We start from the raw sequence: 25,771 nt of genomic DNA on the forward strand, positions 1-25,771 counted from the left end.
TAATCTGAGCATTCTCAGATTGAGACACACTATTATCTTTATTTTTCTTTATTTGGATATTATCATTATAAGGAGTACTCACAAGTATGACATTAAAATGTCTAAACTTTTTAAGTAGCTTCTCATTATAATACTTTTGTGTTAGCATTAAACCATGATCAAATCTCATAATTTTATGATCGAAAATAATATTAGCTTCTCCCAGATCTTTCATAGCAAATTTATAAGCCAAAAAACATTTTTGTTTTATTGACCACATCAATACAAGTAGAAAACTAAATATAAGCTAATAATCACACATTTATTATCAACAATTTTTGTGTATACACATTTAACAACTCCAACAATAGAAAATCTATTACTAACAAGACCATATTCAAATTTCTCATGCCCTCGTTTTGGTGCTTGTTTCAAGTCATACAAAGATTTAATCAATTTACAAATTTTATTTTCTTGACAAAGAAGAATACATTCCTCGGGTTGTCTCATATAAATTTCTTCTACTAAATCACCATTTAGAAAAGTGACTTTAGCATCCATTTGATGAACAAGAAGTTTGTAAATCTAATTTAAGGCAAACAAAATATGAATAGATGAAATTCTTGATATTGGAGCTAAAGTATCAAAATAGTCAATATTTTGTTTTTAAGTAAAATACATTACAACTAATCTAGCTTTGTATTTATCAATAGAACCATCAGGATTAAATTTTCTTTTAAAAATCCATTTGCAATCAATTAGTTAAGCTCCATGTGGTAAATCAACTAATTCACAAGTTTGATTTTGTAAAATCAAATGAATCTCATTTTTTATAACTTCTTTCTAAAATGTACTTTCTTTAGAAGAAATTGCCTCAGCATAAGTTAAAATATCATTATCTACAAGATAAATGTAAAAATAATTACTAAAAGAAATTTCTTTCCTTGGTCTTTTGCTCCTTCTCAAATCATCATTTGGTACTTTAAAATTATTTTTATTAAAAGGTGCATAAGAAATTGTATCAGTTCTCAATGGAAAAATATTCTAAAAAATTCAACACTTTTTGTTTCAAAAATAGTATTATTATCAAGAACATCACTTTTAATACAAGAAATATATATGTAGTACTATGTTCAATATAACCAACAAACATGCAATCAGATATTTTAGAGCTAATTTTACTCTTCTTAAAATTAGGAACATTACCTTCGCAAAATACCCCCACACTTTCAAATATTTTAAATTAGGAGAATAGTTTTTCCATAATTCATAGGGTGTCTTACCAATTTTCTTATAAGGTATTCTATTTTAAATATGACATGTAGATAATAAAGCTTCACCCCACAAATTTTTATATGCATGAGAACTAGCGAGTATAGAGCTCATTATTTCTTTTAATGTTCTACTTTTCTTTTTAGCTACACCATTTGATTCAAGGGAATATGGAGGAGCTTTTTTATGAATTATTCATTCATTTTCACAAATATCATTAATCGGTACATATCCACCCTCTTTATCTGATCCAATTCATTTTATTTTTTTATTCAATTGATTTTCTACCTTAGCTTTATACTTAAGAAACATGTCAAAAGCTTCATCTTTATGCCTATGTAAATAAACTTTAGTAAATCTAGAATTGTTGTCAATAAATATAATATAATATTGTTTACCACCTCTAGTCATAGTTTATTTCAAATCTCCTAAGTCGGTATGAATTAAACTTGATAATTTGTATTCTTTATTTACTAAAATACAAGTTTTCTTAGTTGATTTTATTTCAGCACATATTTCATATTTACTAAAACATCCATTTTTAATACTAAATATTAAACCTAGTGATTGCGTTTTCTTAATATATGGAACGCTAACATGTCCTAATCTACCATACCATAAATCAATAGAGTCAATCATGCAAGCAGAAACTAGCATTTTCATTTGAAAGATTTACAATGTTAAGTACAAAAAGTACCTGATTGCAATATCCCTGACCCATAAACACATTATTTTTTGTCATTATGATTTTGTCAAATTCGAATGACATTTTCACCCTAACCTTACCCATTAAAGGCACAAAAGCCAGGTTTGCCTTTATATTGGGAACATGTAAAACATCATTTAGAGCTAAGGTCTTACCAGATGTAAGCTTGAGAAAGACTTTAAGTGGAGTTTCAGTGACTTAAAGTTAGGTTGTCATAACTGTTAAAAATGAATTTCCCAACTAACTTCAAAAATTCATATCTCTCTAACCATAAAACTAAATATGATACTACAAAATCCATTTGCAAAATCTTTTCAAGACCTTTCCATTGGTACCTATCATGCCACCAAAAAGTCACCGAAACAATATCGGATTTGAAAGGAAGTTAAAGAAACATAAATTATCTTCGGGATTTTTATTTCGAACAATGCAAAAATACAATTTTTATAAGTTAAAGCCTAATCGTACCTTAATCACTGCTTTCTTGGATAGATTCTTTCTTTTTCAACCTTATTCTTCTTTTTTAGGATTAGTTACTCCAAAATGGCTTTCTTATTTTGATTGTTTTTTTTTAAACGTGTCTTATTGCTTTTCATTTTAAAACTGACTTAAATTTCTTCTTAAACATGATAATATGAAATTGCTTTTAACTTCCTCTCTTAAACGTGATAATGTAAACAGTTTTTCTTTAAACGTGTGATAATTTAAAATGACACTAACAAAATTACTATATTTACAAAAAGATCCCTATCACAAAACTATTCCAATATAAACCCAATATTTTATAAGTAATTTGAATAAGGGACTTATTTGTCAAATTTACTATTTTATAAATACACTAATGTACTTATAATTTGGGTTGGGGTATTATAGTAAACTACCCTATCTGGGCAATGAAAATGCGTTCATACTTTAAGGTTTTTGATTTGTGGGAGGTCATAAAGACTGGTGAACTACCTGTTCAAAAGCATGTTAACCTGACTATAGCTCATATCAAACAACATTCAGAGAAGGTTGCAAAGCGTTATAAAGCCTTGATTTGCCTACAATTAGTTGTGTCAAACACCATATTTGGGAATATCATGAATATGGAGGATCCTTAGCTTGTCTGGGACAGTTTGAAAGAAGATTACCAAGGAAATGATCGAACAAAAGTTATACAGGTAATGAATTTCGCTAGACAATTTGAGCTTATGAAGATGAAAGTAAAAGAGAACATTTATGAGTATATAGACAAATTGTTGAAACTAGTCAATCAACTCAAAATGTTGGGACAAAAGGTTATAAATCAAAGAATTGTCAACAAGATTTTGGTTAGTATTCCCAATGAGTTTGAGTCAAAAGACTTTTTTCTGGAGGATTTTAAAGATTTGACAAAAATCTTTATGAAAGTTGGTTTCTACCTTGCTAACCTTTGAGCAGAGGAAAGCTTTTAAACATGAAGATCCTGTTAAAAATGCCTTGGCTGCTAAAACCAAGGGCTTAAGGGTCAAGGCTGATGATTCAAAGAAAAACGATAGCAAAGGTACCAAATCGGGTGTAGTGAAACAAAGAACGAACCGAGACAAATTTCCTCTTTGCACACATTGGAAGAAAACTAACCATACCTCAAAATATTGTTGGTACAAATCAAATGTGAAGTGTCGAGCCTGTAATCAACTTGAACACGTGGAGAAAATATGTAAATGTCATAGCCCAATCCCAGGCCATGACCGACGCATGGGCCTAATAGGCATAGCCCACTAGGCCCTAGCAAGCCTTTCTATAAAACCTTGTTTATTAGTCCATTTGTCCCCCATTTTCCTCTACGGTTCATAATTCATAATTTTTTATAATAATTCATTCGAGAATAAATCATGGCAACTAAGCATATACCATTCTCAAAATAGAGTTATTATTTGTCAACCCTAGACATCATTATTAATCAAACCAACATATAGGGTTTACAACAAATCTCACATTTTACATTTAAACAACCATATATACATACAACAGACCCTTTACTACCAGTGGAGTGACTCTGAGCATGCGTACTATTATTGAGTGTTATGGTAAACCTACCGAAAGATGGGTAGGAGGGAGCACTTAGACCTAGGGTCCAATTACCTCCGAATCTGAAAACTTAAAACATAAAGTTGAAAAGAATAAGTATAAACCCAATGAGTGAACATAGGAAGGGAACAAGCAATAATATGGAAGGTTTTAGGAAACAAGATGCACTTATGTAAAAACAATGCAATTTATTCTTTGAAAACCAAACCTGATGCTATGTTGTCTTTTAACTCATTTTGGAAACATTTAGAAATTTCAACTTTCAATATTCAATGCAATCACATTTTATTTCCCAAACATCTTTACTCTATAGGGCATGTACACATGCGTATAAGAATTCATGTATATATATATATATATATATATANTATATATATATATATATATATATATATATATATATATATATATATATATATATATATAGATATTTTCAAACACACATCAAATACATCAAGGTCATTCCCAAACTAGTCAACATGGTTCAGCGCATACAACCACCGACCTCAACCCAGCTTATGTGCACTCCCACACCGTACATAGTTAAACCCTCATGTGCACTCCCACACTGCACATGGCAAATACCATCATATGCACTCCCACACCTCATATAGCTAATATCAACATGTGCACTCCCCCACCGTACATGGTAAATATCATCATCCCGAGCTCCCATACCGTACACCACCATTACCGTCATGTGCACTCCCACACCGCACTCGCACGGTTATAGTTATCATTCAATTTTACCTTTCAAGGCATAGCACACATAACAACATGTAACAAGAATCTTTGCATAATAATACATTCCATATAGTTTATTATTTATTGATCATATACATGGTTGCACAATCCAACATTCAAGGGAAACAATATTAATCATTATGCCACTAGTTTAGAACATCTCAAGATTTCCAATGCATCACACGCCACAATTCAATTGGCAATTCAACATAACATTTTAGCACATGATTCATCACATTATATGTTTAACAACATAGAGATATTATTTATGAAATGCTTGTTTCCATGCATTTTTAAAAGAGTCAACCAAGAATATTCGAGTATTTCATTCAAACACATATGCATTTGTCCAAAACATTTTTAATGCAAGTTCACTCACCTTGGTAATGCCACCTTACAAAACTAGCACCAATAAGACCTTAATCCAAGTTTAGTCTTGAAGTACTATTAAAACCTAGATTTACCAATAAATAATAATAGCTTCAAATATATCATAAATTTGAACTCAATAACTCTAATAAACATACACTAGATAAACTACATTCTAACCTAACATTTAACCTAGAATTCTAGTCTAATTCACAAACCCATTAAACTAACTATTCAAATTTAAAGTTGCTTTACCTTGGTGAGCTTGGGATATAAAGATCAACAAAACCTAATAATTTCAAGGAAAAGAAAATTTAAAGAAAATTAGAAAATAAAGTCTAAAAATATAAGCCCATAAATTCTAAAATTCAAGAGTTGAAAATGTATACCTATTAACTTTAAAAATGAAGATTTGAAGATAAAAGCTTAAGTGTTGATGAAGGTGGAGTATAAATGGAAAATGAAGAAAAGAAAGAGAGATTTTCTTTTCTCTCTCCTAGGGTTCGGTTGTCATGAAGAATGAGGTTGAAAGGTGTGGGTTTGGTGAATAAGGAGGTAGGAGAATGAAGAAGTAAGAAAAGAAAAAGAAATGAAAAGAAAGGAAGAAAAAGAAGAAAGAAAAAAATTTATTTTTATGGTAAAGAGAAAGGTGGCGTATGGACGGAGAAGAAGAAGAAGAAAATGATGTCTTTTTATGGGGAATGATAGTTGGCCATGGAGAAAAGAAAGAAGAGTCAAAGTTTTCTTTGGAAGTTTTGACCAAGCTAAATGGTAAAACTGCCATTTAACCCTCCAAAGTTCTCATCTTTTTTAATTAATTCCTCCCATCATTCTTTTAATTTCAATTTTCTTCTATTTTTCTTCCTTTACACTTGTACAAATAAAATATCAAATTTATACTTCACCAACGCATCTCTATAATATTTAAATATATACTTACCATTTCTTGCTTTATTCAATGAAGGCACGCGGGCTCCACTAACGTTGTTTTTCCTTCAAAATTCTTCCTTACTTCTTCTCCCCCAACTAGATTAGCCATATAATCCTCATTCATGACTAATTTCAATAACAAATAAAATATTAATATTTTAATATTATTTTATTAATAAAGTGTCTCACTTTGCCCCGGTTCACTTCCCAATCACCTTTTAACTCCGTTATCTCATCACTGATAAAATATTTTTATTTTATTATTATTTTCTCGTGTATGGAATATTTTATTTCAAAATATTTCTTTTACCTATCTTCACTCTTTCACACTTAATTTAGCTTCAATTGACCCTCGTCTTATCGATAACGTCGTATTGGCTTCTATATTGAGGGTACGGGGTGTTACAGTAAAGCTAAGAAGTAAGAAGTTGAGGGTAAAGCTACTGTAGCTAAAGAGGTTAATGAGTTAGAAAAGGCACTGTTTATGGCTAAATTAGATGATGGTTCAGTAAATAAGAGCACCTGACCTATTGATAGTGGCCACTCAAACCACTTGACAAGTAATACAAATCTTTTCATTGAGCTTGATAAAAAATTTAAGGCTCGTGTGAAAATTGGAAATGGTCTTTACATGAAAATACTTGGAATAGGCATTGTAAGAGTTAAAATGGCATCTAGTATTAAGTTTATTCATGAAGTGCATTATGTGCCTAAAGTAATTCAGAATATGTTTGGTGTAGGGCAATTGGATGATAATGGTTATGCCTTGTTGTTTAAGAATAAATAATGCACTATATTTGACCCTACTAGTGTTGAGTTGCTAACAGTTTTTTTTTTTTTTTGCATATTATTGAGTTGCTAATAGTTAAAATGAGAAACAAGTGTTATCCAATGAATCTGTTGCAAACTGAACATCAAGCTCTCTACAGTGATTGTGATGCCTCATAACTCTAGCATAAAAGGGTTAGACATGTGAATTACACCTCGCTGTCAACAATGTCTTCAAATGAGATGGTAATTAGTCTTCTTGGTATTACCAAACTTGAGAAGCTGTGCAAGGCTTTCTAATATGGCAAACAAACCAGGAAACCTTTTCCAAAAGAAAGCAAGTGGGAGGCTACATAGAAGTTAGAATTAATTCATACTAACATAACTGGTCTTACGATGACTCCTTCATTGAGTGGTAATAGGTATTACATCTTGTTCATTGATGATTTCTCACATTATTACTGGATTTATTTTTTGAAGCACAAGTCAGAGGCATGGAGAAGTTTTTCTAAGTACAAGGCACAGGTTGAGAACTTTACCAACTTAAACATTAAGACCCTAACGACTAATAATAGATCAGAATACACTGCTAGTGAATTTAAGAATTTCTTGGGCAATATTTGGGATACATCATCAGCTAACTATTACCTATAGCCCTCAACAGAATGGTAAAGCTGAAAGAAAGAATAGAACAATTGGTGATATGGCTAGATGTTTGCTGTTTTAGAGTAATTTACCTAAGAAATTCTATGCTAAAACAGTAAATACTGCAAATTACATCCAAAATAGAATACTTACAAATGCACTGACACTCAAAACTCCATTTGAAATGTGGTATGATCATAAACCTTCTATCTCCTATTTCAAAGTCTTTGGTTGTGTGTGCTATGCTTGAATTCCAGAAGGAAAAAGAACTAAATTTGATTCAAAAGCTCTTATTGCTTTACATATTAGATGTAGTGAACAATCAAAGGTTATAGATTGTATGACCTAGAATCAAACAAAGTTATTATTAGTAGAGATGTGAAATTTGATGAGAATCAATGGTAAAATTGGGAAAGAAAGTTAGTTGAGAGTCTACATACTATACCTGGCACTAATAATGATCAGTTGCAACTTGAAAGTGATAATTCTTCTTATATTGAAGATAAGAGTAAAGCTATGAGAGGGACCAAGACCTTGGTGGACATATATAACCGATGCAACTTAATTATTACTAATCTTACAAATTATGTGAAAGTAATAGTTGATGAGAATTGGAAAAGGGCCATGGATGCAAAAATATCCATGATCAAGAAGAATGATACTTGGTTGCTTATGGATAGACCTTCAGATCACAATGTAATGGGAGTCAAATGGATACTTAGAACCAAGTTAAACCCTCATGGTTCTATAAACAAGTATAAAGCCAGATTGATGGTTGAAGGTTATGCACAAGTTTATGGAGTTGACTACCTAGAAGATTTTTGCTCCTATTACAAGACACAATACTATTAGAATGTTAGCAACTTTATCTGCAAGAGAAGGATGGAAGATATACCATTTAGACGTAAAGTCAGCTTTTTTGAATGCTTATTTGACAGAAAACATTTTTGTTGAACAATTTGAAGGTATAAAAAACTTGGGTCAAAGAACAAGGTCAACAAATTGGTAAAGGCATTGTATGGTCTTAAGTAGGCACCTAGGGCCAAGTATGACAGAGTATATCCTTATTTCACAAGTCAGGGTTTTCAAAAAAGTGTGAATGAATAGACTTTATATGTGAAGTTGTCTAGTGATGTTGATGCATTAATTGTTGCTTTGTATGTCGATGATTTATTGATAATTGGTCCCGATGATAATGTGTTGCAAGAATTCAAAAGTCAGATGATGAATGTGTTTGAGATGACAGACTTGGGATTGATCACTTGTTTTTTGGGAATAGAAGTTCTTCAAACCGTTGAAGGAGTTTGTTTGCATCAAACTAAGTATGCAAAGGATATATTAAAGAAATTTAATATGTTCTCTTGCAAGGCAGTGAGTACTCCACTGGCATCAAGAGACAGATTTAGCAGTGAAGATGGTTCTACTAAAGCAAATGGTCTCACTTACAAAAGAATGAAACATATCTAACAGCTACAAGACTTAATTTGATGTATGCAACATGTCTACCGTCCAGGTTTATGTAAGCACCCTTTATGCTACATCTTACAGCAGCTAAGAGAATCCTCAAGTATGTCAAAGGTACTACTGACTTTTGGTTTAAAGTATATAAAGCATGACGGTGGAGAACTAGTTGGATATAGTGACAATGACTAGGCTGGGTTACTTGATGATTCAAAACGTACAACTAGTTTTTGTTTTTCATTCAATAGTGCCGTGTTTTCATGGAATTCAAAAAAGCAAAGTGTTGTGGCTCAGTCTATTATAAAAGCTTATATTACAACAACAGCAACAGCAAATCAGGTGAAGTGGCTAAGAAAGGTAGTAGCTGATCTTGGTTTCAAACAAGAAAAGGGTACTATGATTTTTGTTGACAACCAATTAGCTATTGCGATAGCCAAAAATCCAGTTCATCATGGGCAAACTAAGCATGTTAAGGTGAAATATCATGCTCTTAGAAAGACTGTAAATGAGCAAGAAATCGAACTCAGGTACTGTAACATAGAGGTTCAACTAGCTGATATACTCACAAAAGGCTTATCAAGAGAAAGATTTGAAACTCTCAAGACTTGTCTTGGTGTTAGCCAAATTACAGGTCATGGGGGAGTATTGAAACAATGACCTTTAACCTGGAAATTTAGCTACTGATGAATGGCGGGTAAAAACAGAAAGTTTGAAGGTTAAAGAAGCTGTACAAAAACGATGCTAGATAGATCTTCATTGTTATGAGTTTGTGAAACGGGAGTTTTATATGGTTTGATGCTTAGTTTGTCGGAATTGTTTAAACGGAGTATTGGCTGTCGTTTTAGTCTGTTTTAGTCATAGAAGCATACGACAGCTTGTAGTGTCGTTTGTTTAAGTGTTTATTTCCTTCCTTCAAACGCTCAACTTGAGCACTGTTTTTACTCCTTTGTCTGTATAGCCGTATAGGCCAATGGCCTTCTTTCTCTTATATTTTGTAGCCGTTATTGCACAGAAAACCATGTCTCGTTTTTTGTGCTTTGCTGTCAAACTTTGTTGCTTTTGTTTTCCTTATGCTTAAATCTTTGGAGGTGATTTTGGTGATGGGCATATAACTTTCTTTTGTAACCGTTGTATGTGTGAACAATTCTCTGAAATATAATAATCAATTTTTCTCTCCAAATATGGTTCTGTTTTGTTCTTCATTTAGCTCTCTTGTATCTGAAATTTTATTTAGTGTTCTTTGAGAAATCTTTCATAGATGACCTGTTTGCAGATTTACTTTAAAGCGTATATATTGAAATTATGAGATGTGTAGGAGTTTGCTTTTGTCATGCATGTTAGCTCTAATTTGGAAGGAATATGACAAAAGCTTATCGGTGCTTACTAGATCATGACCCTCTTTCATACTTCAAAGTGATCTGATGTATGCAAAGGTCTTTTGTTTCCCGGACCAAGTGGCTAATCTGTTTTATATGTATGAATTTTGATGATAGTATCTGAGGTTTGACTGCAGATTAAGTTTAGATTAACATCAGTTGCACTACTGTAGATAAAACTATGTGTGGAAACCCCTGCAATCTGCAAAAGGTGGATTCTAAAGAAAGAGACTTTGAAATTTTTTTATATGAAAAAAGAAGAAGCATTTCTCTTCCATTTGTTTTGGTCTCCAAAACCAGTTTAGGCAAAATGATGCTTGAAATTAAGAAGGATAAAAAAAGTGAATACTGAATACTGGTTAAAAGCAAGAGCAATATGTTAAAATTTTAACTGCTATATGCATCTTCATGTGTATCTTATTGCTACTGCTGATTGTCTAGTCCTCATAGTTCACATATATATCTCCCAATTTGGCAAAATGATCTCTATCCATTTGTTAGCAGTGTTTTTTTTTTTTTAAAAAAAAAAATCAATTTAATTTATGTAGGAGTTAGGGGTTTTGGTGTAGCAATGGCTTAGAAAACTCAACATAATAATCTAATATCATATGCCCTTAAAGTGCAAAAAATTAATTCTGCCTTAAACTTACTCATCTGTACACATGGATGAAGCTGTAAAAAGTGTTATCATGCATTCAGACTCAATTTACTAAGGCATTTTAAGCCATTTAAGCACCTTTTATGCCTTATGATGTAAAATACATTGTGTAATGTTACTATTTTTTATCAACGGAATGTAGAATTATATTCTCCACTCAGAGTAATTTTTTAATTTTTATGTAATTAACGAAAAGGCAAATGTAAGAACATGATAAAAAAAATCAAAATGATAAATACCGATGGAATATGAATTATTATCATTGAAATTTTCGTTGAAATAATATGGTTTCGTTTAGTTATCTACTTAAGAATTGCTTAGAAATAGTTATAATAAATTAATCTTAGAAAAAAATAAGAATTATTATCAACAAAATTTACATTAATAATAATTAAATTATCATGGACAAATTAAAATTAGAGCTTATCAAAGGATGAGTGTTATCATCTTAAAAGTTATTATCAAATATTTTCCGTGGATAATGAGCATATTTAAAATGGAATCTAAGTATTAAAAAATTCATTGGAAATTAAGTGAATTTTATTGGAGTGTGAATCTTATTGGGGAAACATGATAGGAGAGTCCAATCCTCAGCCACTTCCCGTGTTGTTGATGAACGTTTTTGGCCCCATCAAGGATCAATGACAAGTAGTGCTAGTAATAGCTACTACTCTGTCTTTGCTTTCTCTTTTCTTCATAGAAACAAGGTCAAAAATATCATAATAAGATAAGATGAAGAGATGGCATTTGTACAGACTTGTCACCACACCATGCATATATCCTATTCGTTAGGTGAGATATATGGTCTTTGGGCAAAGCAAATATTGGTGGTTTAGGTTATACGATCGTCAACGATATACACTAACAAAACCATGACAATGGAGGTTTCTTTCTCTTTCGATTTCTGCTTTTCAGATTGTAAAAAAATTACAAAACAAGCAAAAGATTTCTAAGAAAACTTGGACATCAACATAATAATTTTATCTTTACAGCTATATATATATATATATATATGTATGTATTATGAACATAATTTGTCATAGTAATTTTATCTTTTATAATGCTCATATAAAAACAAAGAAAAAATCTCGCTCCGAGTGCCATCCCCACAAAGATATTTCGATTACATCAGATATTTGGTTTACTTATTCGGTGGTAAAAAAAACAAAAAAATTCTTTCTTTTTTTTTTTTTTCCCTTTGGGATGGATGGGCAGATTGATCTTTTTTGGCCCCCCATTGCTGCACCAGGGTCCTGGTAGTACAACGAATTAGCATCATAGCAAATCTGAAGATAAAAGCATGGCGATGCTTCAAACATTACCAAAAAGCTGAGGATACTGTACCTTACGTTCAGATTCGCATAAAATCTTTCGACTTTTGCAGAGTTATCAGAGCTTTTGCAGCCTGTCCCTCAGCACGGTACAAAAGTGCCCACCATTTTGCGCACAGAACACTAAAACTGGTCATAATCTTTTTGGTATCCAACTGATCCATCCCTTGATAACTTGATTGATTTCATCTGGTTCTGGTTCTTAACTTTTTTGTTTTTTTGATCCCCCTTCCAGTTCCACCAACCAAAACAATTAAAGGATGAGAGAAAACAAAGAAAACCCACCAGAATTCCGACTTTTGCCAACTCACCCTCAAGGCTCTAGCTGTCGTCTTTTGGGTGGAGATTTTATTTATCTTGTTTTAGGGCTGCCCATAGACCAAATGGGTGACGACAATAAAATGTACCAATCATCAAATTATTCAAAGCGTCCTAACTTATCACATTGGTGACCAAGAAGATCTGGGAAAATTTTGGGTTTTGGACTATTAGGCTTCTCCTCCCGAAATGATTAGGAAGGGGAGGAGGGTGCATTCCATGGTGTATTAGTGGTTCAGACACAAGTTGAGGTCTTTTAACAATATTAATCTAGTTCTTTAGCAACTCATCAGCAGGTTGGCATCATCGGGACTCCTGACCCTGTGATTTGTGCTGCTTCAGGCAGGCGCCTTCAAACTTCTCGTTGGATTCCATGAAAGCGGAAGCTCACTGTAAGACAAAGCTTAAATTGGTGTGGCCACCAAACATTCGCCGAAGTACCAATGAAATGTCAAAGAATATGGCACTAGAGAGCTAAATCAGTGTGGGTATTATTTCAAAATGGTAGGCCAACTATGGAAGATAAAATTCAAGTGGTCCTCCACAGTCAGATTCCAACGTCAAGCCAAAGCTAGCTAGCTCCTTCAACGTCTGCAAGCAATTGCTGTAGCTGGGTCGACCACCAGGCACCCGCGGCATCTCTCCATGTGCCAAAAGTCATTGCCAAATTTTGCTAAAGCTTTGAAAAATATATATGTTTTCCCAGTGGCGCCGATTTCCTGTGCCTTGGTTGCTCTAAAAAAAACAATAAAAAAAAGGTAGCAATCATTGAAATCAGTAACAGGATGCATTAAATTTGTAAAGTGATATGAACCTAATTTAAATGTTTGATGATCAGCATTGTTTTAGACGCACCAATAATTGTGCGTTGCACTTGTTGGAGTAATTAGTGGTTGACTGGGCAAAAACCTTTTCACTAGTGCAGAGGAACCTCCTCCTTTGTGAGAATATTAGGCCACTTTGATCTGTACATGGTAGCAAATCATGAATGAAATCGCGACTCTAGTTCATCATGTACGCTAGAAGGTAGGACAATTGAGTCGTGTCTTCTACTTTTCGTTCAAATTATGATGGCATATCAATCTTATCAGGACGGCTGCATTGTCCATGCTAATACCAAGGATTTGTTTACAAGTCCCATTATGCAGCATCGGTTCAATGGACGCAGACCGTTTAGACTTAATCCGTTGTTTTCATCAGTCATATTTGACAATTTTACATTTTCTGTTTAGTTATTTGTAATCAACCTAACTTTTTCGACATGAAATCAAGTAATAGAAGAAAAGCAACAAGTTAGCCAGCATATATTAGAATATCTGCCCCTACACTTACCTTAGGCAACTGCAGAGCCACAAGAAATGTGGGGATTTTCAAGTGCCGCAAATTATGCAAAGGAACACATAACTTCTACGAACAGAAAATCTTATTGGATATTTCAAGCAGAAATATGGAATCAAAATCAGTACTAAAGCTGAAGCAAATCCCAACTGATATGCCACCTAGAGGGAGATATATATATATATATATATAATGCTAAATGCAGAATATGTACCAACTTGGATTCCTCTTAGTCTAACCGAATCAATCCAAGGCATAATTCAAGGTATTAATGGATAAAGTGGGAGCCAAAACACGAATTAAGGTGACAGCAAACAGTTGACATGCTGTCATTCCGTCAAGTGCACAATTTCTTACCAAAATTCTGTGCAAAATGTAGTATGATGACTGCATACACAGTTGGCCCAAAATCCTAGCTGACCAATCAATAATGCCCTTAAATTTTGTTTTGACTCAGAAAAGCACAACAAGCAGAGATAATCTGATGGATTGCTTTTCGGGCCATCGCTGCATTCATAGCCAAATGGGATATTAATGAATTTACTATATCTTATCACTGTAGAGCTAGCGTCCAGATTCGCAAAACTCAAGCATAAGATACGATTCTCCATTGAATTTTAATGAATCTACTTCTGCTCTCATCAGGACTTGAGCTTCAGTAATGAAGATTATCTTCACTGCTGGCAATAATTTAAGCCACATGCAAATGTTCATGCTTGTTGACAAGTTACAAACGAGAATGTTCTTTTAGGAAGCAAACCTTGAGCACCGCAACTGCAACGTGAAGATATAGCATGAGGATAACTTTCATGCGCGCTAGACATCGTAATGATCATCCAGTTGATATTTGATAATACAGTGAAGAATGTCGACGTGCCGACTTGGCAAACCTTGGGCGAATAAACAATCAGAAAGAAGTTCATACCTAGAGACCAAAAAGGAGGTTCCCACTCTAATCGCTGACTGCAGAGCTAGTAGCTGGTTTGAACCTCAGTATCTTTAAGGTAATGGCACATGCTAAACATTGTATTTATTTTAAATTAAGATTCATGTCAGGAGCAATATTATTAACCAATTTGAGCTTGAAATATTTTTCTACCTATAGGCCAGGGTAGTACTGAATATGGACAGTACATAACTTATCCATTTGAGAATGTTCAAGAATGTTCAAATCTATCCTCGGAGACAAAGCACAAAAATATGGATGCTTTGATAGTAAAAGCGACATACGCACAAAAGGAAAAGAGAAAATTATGCCCCTTTGCTTTGCTTTCCTTTTCTTTGTTTTTTTTATTGATTTTTTTTCTCTCGGAGACATGGAATGATATCCATGACTGAATGTTGGACAGCTTTTGTTAAATTCTCATAGGAAATAGTTCTTTCATGGTGGCTCCAAGGTTGTCATTTGGAATGTCCAACCACATACTACAGTGAAAATCAAAATATGAGCCTTTAAGCCAAGAGATTAATTAACTGTGGAACAAAATTAATTTTAATCAAGTACAGTGTAATGATCATTAGATTATTGTCTGTTGTCAGACCAAACCAAAATAATTGTTGTCTGTCCTAATAACAACTATCATTAATAGCCCTACTTTAACATAAAGCAACAGCTTTTAATTTAAATGTAGCCTCAAAGGTTTTAAACAATATCCTCCACATATATCTAGTAAACAACTTTGAGTGCTCTTATAGAATTAATAGAATCGGTGTATTAACCGGTCTTACTTTTAAGCTTTCTGCGATCCAAACTATGCCAACAAAGTTACAAAAATAGATAGAAAATTATGTGGTAAAGCTCAAAAGGTAGAGCAAGATGATGCATTACCTGCTTTATTACATTGTTCGTTAGTTTAGCTATATCTCTAATAATAACACCTCAAGCCCTCAACTTTATGATCAACAACCTGAATAAAATTTGAGGGAATGATCCAAAGCTTGCGGTAGGGTGTAGATTTTGGTGTCTTTTTATACTACCTGTAGTCCTCATAGGTGTCAGAACTATAATATTAATAAAGAGATAATTTTAATAATTGTTGTAAAGCTTCATATAAATGAGTTCAACAACCTTCTTGTATCCCTTAATTACTGGATCCTGAGGCTTTGAAAACAACACAACTACCCGCTTCACATACCACCCCACCATGCTTTCATTAGCAGTACACCATCCCAATAACAATTTACTCTGCGCAGCTCGCCAGTGTTGTTATGATTAATCCTGCTAAAAATCTCTCCCAGTTTGTCTCATTTTTCTAACGGTAGTCTTTCATTTTCTTCATCACGTTATACTTGTTGGTATCCTTTCATTTTACCATGCAGGTACAAGTAGAGAAATGATAATAACAAAGAATTAAGACTATACTTAATCTCATTTTTCTTTGAGAAGAGAGGTTTTGAACACAACTTTATTAGTGAGATGCACGCATTTGTGTTTGAAATCAAATTATCCATCTTATTATCATCATCATCATTAAGTCAAATTTGTATACAATAATTTTATTTACTATGCATTGGGGTATTTGATTTAATGGTAGTATATATATACATCTTTCTTTTAAAGAATAAAGTTCAATCTCCTTATGACCCCTACCAATTAATATTGCTTTGCCTTGCCTACCACATGCTTTACATATTTATTTACTCATGAATCTAAGCACATAAAGGACGGGATAGAGGTAGCAAAGAGAAAAAGGAATCAAACACCCTAGACTTCCTGTTTAGAAGCAGGACCTAAGCTGAGTTTGCCACTCCCGTTGCACCTAGGGTTCTGGATACAGATGTGTTTGACCCTTTTGCTAGTATACTGCTAGACTGGATGGTAAGTTAGTATGACACAATGCTGAAATTCACTGCGAGCACAGTGACATTGTAAAAGTTCTCTGAATGAAAAATAGTGCATCGAACCACCTAAATAGCCAAATGGGTAGAGAGCATTGCATTGGAGAAAAAAAGAGAAAGAAAAGCAAATAAATATTAAGTCCCCATCACTAATTTCAATAAACCTCGTCTCCTTCCCATGAGAGGGATTTTCCCATAAACCAAAAGGCCCTGACCCCAAAGCCAAGGAGTCTCTCCCTCATGTCATGTCATGCAAGTAGCACCTAAGCTTTTAACCCCTCTCACTCCCCCTCACCCCACGACATTTGTTTCTCTTCGCCAGCTCATTAACATCCCCAAAAACACACAACGCCAACACCAACCCCTCTCTCTCTCTTTCTCTCTCTTCTCTCACAACGTTTTCTCCACCAGATCTCCGGGAGTAACCCCCATAAAGATGCGTGCTTTTTCAGCCCTCTCTTTGGTCTAGACCTCTTATAAAATCTCCTCAGGCAACAACCATCTCTTTTCAACATTACCCATATGCTCCTTTTCTCTCCTTGATTCGATTTTTCTCTTCCTGGGGGTTTCTGGGTTCTCTTTTTAGAGGAAACCTAATAAGGCGGAGAGAGAGTGTGTGGGCGTCTGGGGTGTTTGTTAGAGAGAGAAATGGAGAACGGGGTAGAGAGAGAAAGTGGGCCGATGATGTTTAGCGAAGAGGAGTTGAGAGAGGTAAGCGGATTGAAGGAAGGAGGAGATTTTATAGAAGTGACATGTGGGTGTACCAGCCATAGATATGGTGATGCTGTTGGTAAACTTAGGGTTTTCTGTAATGGTGACCTTGAAATCACCTGTGAATGCACCCCTGGTTGCAATGAAGGTCTCTCTCTTTTTAGTCCTTTTTTCATCCTTTGGTTCTTTTTTTCTCCATCCTTTTCTTTTTCTTTTGATGCTGTTGGGGTTTTGATTTTTGTGCATGTTTAATGCGTGCTTTATTCAAGTTATGGTGCATTTGACGTTGATGGGTGTCGCTTTCTCTTATTTAATCTAGTTTTGGATGGTGTGAGAAGTGGATGATGGGGAAGCTTGTGATGCCTTCGTTTTGGTTTTCTTTTCACACAGTTTATGTGTATGTTGTTTTGTCTCAGTGACTTGGCTTTCTTTGGTTGTAGCACAACAAGGTGATGTTCATTTATTTTTTGGGACGCTCCATGAGTCTCTTTGTTGGTTAAAGATCTTATCTCGTAGTTTGTATCTTCAGAATAACACCTGCATTATCTTTTATGGTTGTGATTCTAAGGTCTTCGATTGAGTCTTTTCAGAATCTGGGTTTTCAAAGCTTCAGTTCTGTTTCTTGTCGCTGGACAGAGTAATTCTTTTTGAAGAAACATTTTAGCCTTGTGGGTTCTGCTTATGTTTCTAGTTCTTTCTGTTCTGATGGCATGTCATTGTAAAGTTTGGCTGGTGAGGGATGCTTTTGAGCATATTGATGCTTGGTGTTATGAGGACAGCTATGTTTCCAGGAGATGAACGTCTTCTTTTCGTGTGCATGTGTTTTTGTGTACAATGCTACTATGTGAAAGTAGTACGAATATGGCTTAAACAGTACATCTACGAGCTGGTATTCTATTATTTTAATACTTTAGCACATACCTACGAAGTGGAAATACTACGTCAAATTTTATTTATCATTGAAATAGTGATATTGAGGAAATCAAGTTTGGCAGAAAGCTTTAACATTTGTTAACTTTTGCAGTTTGATCATTGATTAAATGTTACATATATTTCTCATCCAAAGGATGTTTAGTTGGGAGTAGATTGCATTGCATTGCATACCAATATGTTTGCATGTGAAGGAATCTTATGCCTGTAAGGAGGCTGTGTTTTGTTCATAAGAAAGAATACCCATGTCAAATGAAAAGAAAAAATGGTCATACACTTCAAACCTTGAAGGTAAACCATCATCTTGTGAATCCACCCCAACTTTGAGCCGAAAGTCAGGTGAATATTTTCTTTATGCCGTTGGTCATTTTGGGGCTTGTGAAAAGAACGCCCCATTTTGGTGGCGGGTCTATATAGTCAGGGTCTTACAACTAAATATAACTTAAACTGACTTAAGCTGTCTGTACTCTTAAATCTGCCTTTACTGTTTACTGGAGCCTTTCAGTGTCAGGTGCACAGAATAATCTCATTTTCCCTTGTTCCGATCGACCTGGTTCCTCTTTATTTTCCTAACAAATGTCAAAGCTTTCTTTCTTATTCCGTTTTCTAATTTTCTAATCGTGTGATGGTAATTTCAATGACTAGACAAGTTGACTCCTGCTGCATTTGAGAAGCATTCCGGAAGAGAGACAGCTAGAAAATGGAAAAATAATGTTTGGGTGATAGTTAATGGGGAGAAGGTTTCATTATCAAAGACAGCATTGCTGAAATACTACAACCAAGCATCCAAAAATGCCAATGGTGCTCATAGATCCCATAGTGGACGAGTTTGTCATCGGGATGAGTTTGTTCGCTGTAGCAGGTGTAACAAGGAGCGAAGATTTCGATTGCGGACGAAAGAGGAATGTCGGATTCACCATGATGCGTTAGCAGATGTGAACTGGAAATGTTCTGATCTTCAATATGACAGGTTTGTCTCCCCAATATTGATTATGTTCTTATTGGTTAAATTTTGGGTTTGTCATGTCCAAGACCGTTGCCTATTACATATTAAGGTATTAGTCATTGTAGAACATGCTTTCGGACTTAATTCTTTTTTTTCCCCTTAAAAATCCATTTCTTAAAAATTAAAATGTAATTTGCAGATAATGCATGAGGTAGAAAAGCACTTCTTGATCTCCAACTCTGATATATATTGAAATATAACTTTTTAAATTTGAAAATAATCCTCCATGATCTGTTGTTCCGGTTACTTCTTTATCATGAAACCTTTTCATGGGCTATAGCTCCATATATGGCTAGAGGCTAGAGGAAACTAATGATCAAATTCATTCTTTTCATATTAACTTTTGAACTTCTATTCACTGAACCTATTTCTTGTGTATCTGTATCATTTTGGCCCGTTCATATGGAGTTGTTTCTTTCTTCTGCTTAATAGCATTTAGTTGAAATGGATAGCATCTTTAACAGTGCATAAATATCTGTATGATTACAGCTTCTGAAACTTATCAATATTCTTTGCAATGTAGTAAGTACCAATACCCAGTTGATATTCACTTAAAATCTGTTGACTGAATGCTGAGAAACATAACGAGTAATTTTTGGTGAAGAACCTGGTACTGCACATGAAATATAGTCTTGGCCAAACTGCAGTGTTTCCTGATTATTCATCTTCTAGGTAATTTGACAACTATGCTTCATTTAATCCCCTGGCTTTGTGTAAAGCTGGATGCCATAATGAGATGTATCATATCTTACTGTTTCATCTATTGGAAACCGTTAATTTATGTCTATACGCTTGTATTAGAACCACCAGATAAGGAGTTTACAAGAAATGAATTGGACTTGATTGACTGCCCTTCAGATTATGGTCAAACACTTGACTATTTGGGGCATTGCTCCATCATGTGAAAAGGTGACAGGTTATTTTTCGAAGTTCATAATAGTTGGATTGTGAGATAGATAGGTCTTGCTCAAAGAAGGGTTCTAGATGTCCGATGTTTGAGCAGTTCCAAACTTTTCCTGATATTTAAGACTTTCTTCAGTGGTACTAGTATCTTAAAAAAGCTGCCAGGTTTCTCACTTGGGTATCTTGCCTAAACTTTTGGCTCCAAAAGATGTTTTACTCACCTGTGTGAGTAGAAGCAATTGGTCTATAAGAATTAGCTATGTTTTCCTTGCATGCTGTTATGTTAAGTCCTACCGTTCTTGCTTTCCTGTCTGTTTGATTGTTGGTGCTTTGCTTACTCTAAACTTTTTGTGCCAAAAATGCTTTTAGTTGGCAAGTTAATGAAAATTATAATCTACCAGAATAAGCAGTCTTTGCTATGAATTGGCTGATGAAGTTGAAATGTTCCAGCTCTGTTTTGAGCTGTGTTCATCTTTTCTTTTTTGGATTTGAGTGGGGAGGGGTACAGAGTTCTGACAGTGTATACAGTTGTTCATTTTAATTCCATGATGTGCAGATTTGTAGAATTGCTTTTAATAGTTATGGTATGAAAGTGAATGGCTAGAAATGCTATTGTTAGTTATGTGGTATGAAAGCAAATGCTGAGAGAGGACTTTCTTGATGTTGTTAAATCAGGATTTGATATGAATGTGTTAAACGTTTAGCACATAAATTTAAGTCTAAATGATTCTTTTAAGTAGTTATAAGTGATGATATGCACGCTTTGCTTGCTTGCAAATGTAGAATATCTTCATAATCTGCTCTATGTATGGCAAGTTGGCTACATACTCTTTAGCTCATAATTATATTGTTTTCTCTATTTCAGAATAACATGTGATGATGATGAAGAGCGAGCAAGTCGCAGGGTATACAGGGGCTGCACCCGGTCTCCAACATGCAAGGGTTGTACCTCCTGTGTGTGCTTTGGGTGTGAAATCTGTCGGTTCTCTGATTGCAGTTGCCAAACTTGCATTGACTTCACTAGGAACGCGAAAGCTTGAGTCTTCAGTGCAGTGCTTGTGGGGTGGGTTTCTTTATTTGTTGCTTTAGTTGAGCCCATCCCCGACGGAAGAAGCCTTGGGAGACAATTCACTTTCATGTTAGACTTAAATTACCGCCAGTCCCTGAGTTCAGCATTCATGGTGCTCATTTGACTGGTTTAAAAACTTAAAATTAATTAAAATTTGATCACCAAAATGATGTTTGGTCAGTATTCCCATTTTTATGTTCTGCTACTGCGTTTCTTTCATCACAGTATTAAAATATAGTAACTCGACACAGATTCAATATAAACTCTGGACCGTAAGCCGACATTTCAGAGATTTTTTCTTTCTTTTGTTTGTTGGAAAAGAAAAAGAAAACAGAAAGGTAGAGTATTGCATCCGCCTATTTTGTCGAAATGACAGATGCTTAGTTAAGGAGGGCCTGGCAGTTTGATTTTCTGTCTTATCGACTGCGATGATGGATGATGCATCTTAAAACTTTAAAGCCTGGCAATTTGGCCTCAGATCCCATTCCCCCGGGTGCCCTGGTGATTGCACGTGATACGTAGACGCAGTAACTTCCAAGCCCAAGGTCCAATGTTTTCTCTTTTGGGGTAACAGCATTTTCCGCCTTACGTTGAAACTTGAAAGAGTCTGATCATTAATCATCACAAACATGCAATGCTCGTTGCTAACTTACATCGCCTATATTGCCTCAACTTAAATAGCAAACATTCAACAACAAATACACCAAAATTCAAGCAAATCTCTAAGGCCAGCGTCTCCCACTCAATCTCATTAACGATCTCTTCCGCCAGTAAAACGACCACGACCTCTATGATATGGTTTTTTCCCACGACTAGATGATGCACCCATGTTAAAATCCTGGGATGTTTCAAAGCTCCCTGCGACAAATTGTTGTAAATTACGGTCCCCATCTGCCGTTGGTCCTTTTGCCAACATACCTTGTACTGCACTTAGGAGTTGCTGGCCCTGCATGCCAACCCCAAATGTGATTTGGCTAAAGCCATGTTGACCTGCAATCCCCAACCAAGGTGCACAGGCTGGTCCAGCAAATAAATTTGCCTGGCCACCAGGTAAGACCACATTTGGAAGTGTGCTCATACTAGGATCAAACTGCTGCTGCTGATATGGCATCATGGGTGGCATAGGCATTCCTGAGGTTGGCAAAGGATTAGGCTGCTGTTGATAATTCTGTGAGAGTAAAGGCATACCTTCTGCAGGAAACCTGTTGGGAAAAATAGCATTTTGTGGCTGATGGCCCGGCATCCCATTAGTCCAAACTCCATTTGAAGGTGTAATAAAACCACAAGACTGTGACATGACTGAAAATGGTGAAACAAAGCCAGATCCACCAACAAAATTTTGTTTTTCTATGACAGAGGATGAACAATTATGATTATCCAAAGATGCTGAAATTGAGGAAAATTTATGTTGGCTCTGATTAGGTGGAAGCTGACCCACAAGTGTTGGTGTCTGCTGGGCTGAATTTCTACCATTTTTCCAAGCTCCATCCCTACTTTTAACTTTCTTTTTATTGCATTTCCGGTTTCCCACTCTCCGGTCATTCATGCCTCTCTTTGTCATTTTCTGCATCCTCTTGTACTCAGCCTCTCTTTCATCATCTGAAAACTCAGTATCATCTGACAACTCTTCATCATTCTCACCAGATGCATCATACCCTTTCTTGTGAAGATTCTTGTCATTGAGAACATGATTAGCAAATTCTGGGACAAAAGAGATCAAAGTGCCTTCATGGATCCCAGCAGGGACTTCACTTTCCAAATTATATCGTACAACATAGAAGGGGTTTATTACAGGTCCAAAGATTTCATCCACCAACCCCAGTGGTGACCTGTTTATGGTTATCCAAAGAATAGAACCTTCATTCAGAGGGTTGTGCTGCTCTCTTCCTTCAACAATAACTTTGGTACCAATAATCTGCAATAGTGTAAGTAACATCATTAGACTGACCTAACTAGTATTATTTGCAACTGTAAGTCAATCTAGACCAGAGCTCCGAAAACAGGGATTTATGAGTGTTTAACGAAATTTGAGCAAAACTTTAAGGCATGGCCTTTGTATTTTGCAATAGAGGTTCTGACTTGAGCTTTCTATGAGCTTACCGACAAAACAACTCCAACAGGCAGCATCTTGTGATGGGGTTGCAGTGTGACCTCCAGTGGTGGAACTGGAGGGAGAACCTGCCAAATTTAACAGAGTTTATTCAGAATTAATATACAACAACAATAACTCCAGCATTAAACCACACAGGAAATTTAACTCCAGTGATAAATATTTTAGTCGCGTTTTACAGGACTACAGAAAGCATGCAAGAGATGTCTCATCTAGACTTCTGAATAGTCAACAAGCAAGGACTAGAGTATGATGTTGAAATACCTGATCTCTGTCATGCAAGGATCAGAATGCCATACTTCATTACCTTCCTAATCAAACAGAATACATTCCATGGTGATACCACAGGAAAACTATTTCGTTCAGTTTTGATGAGTTAAAGATTACAACCAAAGTTATCAACATAAGGCCCCAGTGTTAAACAAGGCCAAATGTAAAATTACCACATGAAAATGAATGAGTGCAAAGAGTTGCTAATTGCTAAACTCGATAAATTTGAAGTGATATGACATGGTTTTGTATGTTGAACTTAATCTGCTTCCTTAGCAGTGCAAAAAAACAATTACTTTCAGCCAAAGCATGCCACAAGATCTTTGAACCACAAAAAGATCAATCAGGAAAATATAAAAGGAAATGATCTGAAAAGAAAATGAGACTACAGAATAATTTATATCTCATTATAGATTACTCCAAAAGACAACGAAGACAAATGCATGATTTGCAGCTAACAAACATAAAACAGAACAGCCTTTCAAAAAAAAAAAAACATAAAACAGAACAAACAGGGAAGAAATGCCGCCAGCAAAACCTAGATTAACATGTTACTGAGATGCAAAACCTAGAAATTTGCTTTCCTGAAACATTAAAGAATATGGTAGAAAAACAAAAAGTACTTCTGAAAAAAATATCATCAAAGCCACAATTTGTTACCTCAAGTTCATTCTTTGACCTGATAGGTCCTCTCATAGCACCAGCATCAGCATCCTCATCATCTACCTCATCAAATTCAATACCAAACCCACTGAGGATTTCCTCTGTTTCCTCCTCCTCCTCTTCATCATCATCAAGATTATCAGTTCCACCAACAGCCATTTCTCGATCAATACCTCCTATCTCACCTTCTTCAAGCTCACCTACCCCATCCACCTCTCTTTTAATCTCCACCTCCAAATTTTCTTTATTCTTCTCCTCCTCATCATCATCATTACTGCTGCTACTAGAAGATGATGACGACGATGAACTTTCACTCTCAGACTCCTGTGAACTACTACTACTCCCACTCTCTAATTTACCAACCAAACTAACCTTCCCCATCTCTTCCTCAATAGAAGAACTCAACTTCCCTTCTGGTTTTGACTCCTCTTCTTCCACCTTCACTGTACAACCAGACTCACCTCCAACCAGCTCAGACCCACAAACAATTGGCTTTAACCCATCAACATTAGGCCCAGACCCACTAACATGGGATTTCCCAAAGTTGTCTTCTTTAACAATCTCCATCCTCTTCTCAATATCCCCAAAGTTAATCTCTTCTGAACCAGTCCTATCTAAATTTGGGTTATCTTCAAACCACTCTTTTATAGAGTCAAAATCAAGAAAGGAATCGGCAAAGGATAAATCGTGGATTTTGGGGTCAAGAAAGTCAATAGGGTCTTTGTAGATTTTGAGTTTTGAAACTTGATTTGGGCCCTCTTCAGTGGAAGGTTCGGGGACAAAGCCTACCATCTCCAGAGGTAAAATTATGTAAGGTTGTGGAGAATGGAGGAGGAGTGGAAGAGAGAAAGAAGTAAAATGTCATAGCTGTATGAAAAACGGGGCGTTGCTTGGGTGAGGGATCTCATAAACCCTAAGGCAGCAAGCGGTCGAGTATGATTAGGGTTTTGAGGTACAAGTAGAAAATATGAGGATTCTTAGGAGTAAAGTACCTATAAGTCCCTGTGTATTGCTGTGCAATTTCAATTCTTGTATTACCAATCATTCCATAAAACTGCTATATTATTTATTTAAAATTGAAAAGTACTCTTTATTTGGTTCACGAACCATCAAAATTTCTCATTTCCCTGACTTTAATGTCCATATTTTCTGTTCATAGAAAAAAGTGAAAAACTCACAACTAAATGAAAAGCCAGAATGTTTGGGTTCCATTCAATGAGCTTCTCAACTTCAATCCCAGAACCATTTTTTGTCCTTTTTTTTTATTATTTTGAAAAGCAAAATTAAAATTTCCGTTGTTGATAATGGTAAAGGGATGCAACAA

General features: G+C 35.0%; 2 protein-coding genes and 1 long non-coding RNA gene across 3 annotated transcripts; 1 reads left to right on the plus strand and 2 right to left on the minus strand.

Moving 5' to 3' along the window:
* LOC108660802 lies at positions 12,141-12,589 on the minus strand. Its single transcript, XR_001926494.1, has 2 exons — positions 12,305-12,589; positions 12,141-12,213 (listed from the first exon to the last, which is right to left on the minus strand). It is a non-coding gene; the product is annotated as an uncharacterized LOC108660802 (long non-coding RNA).
* Positions 16,981-21,604, plus strand: LOC18608647 (protein ULTRAPETALA 1). The gene is made up of 3 exons (XM_007043445.2): positions 16,981-17,644; positions 19,072-19,396; positions 21,201-21,604. The coding sequence occupies exons 1-3, from the start codon at positions 17,434-17,436 to the stop codon at positions 21,373-21,375; spliced, it is 711 nt and encodes a 236-aa protein (XP_007043507.1). The 5' UTR covers positions 16,981-17,433; the 3' UTR covers positions 21,376-21,604.
* LOC18608648 (H/ACA ribonucleoprotein complex non-core subunit NAF1) lies at positions 21,990-25,421 on the minus strand. The gene is made up of 3 exons (XM_018115719.1): positions 24,445-25,421; positions 23,505-23,582; positions 21,990-23,319 (listed from the first exon to the last, which is right to left on the minus strand). The coding sequence occupies exons 1-3, from the start codon at positions 25,237-25,239 to the stop codon at positions 22,156-22,158; spliced, it is 2,037 nt and encodes a 678-aa protein (XP_017971208.1). The 5' UTR covers positions 25,240-25,421; the 3' UTR covers positions 21,990-22,155.

The sequence above is a fragment of the Theobroma cacao genome, chromosome 2, assembly GCF_000208745.1.
Source record: "Theobroma cacao cultivar B97-61/B2 chromosome 2, Criollo_cocoa_genome_V2, whole genome shotgun sequence".
NCBI lineage: Eukaryota > Viridiplantae > Streptophyta > Magnoliopsida > Malvales > Malvaceae > Theobroma > Theobroma cacao.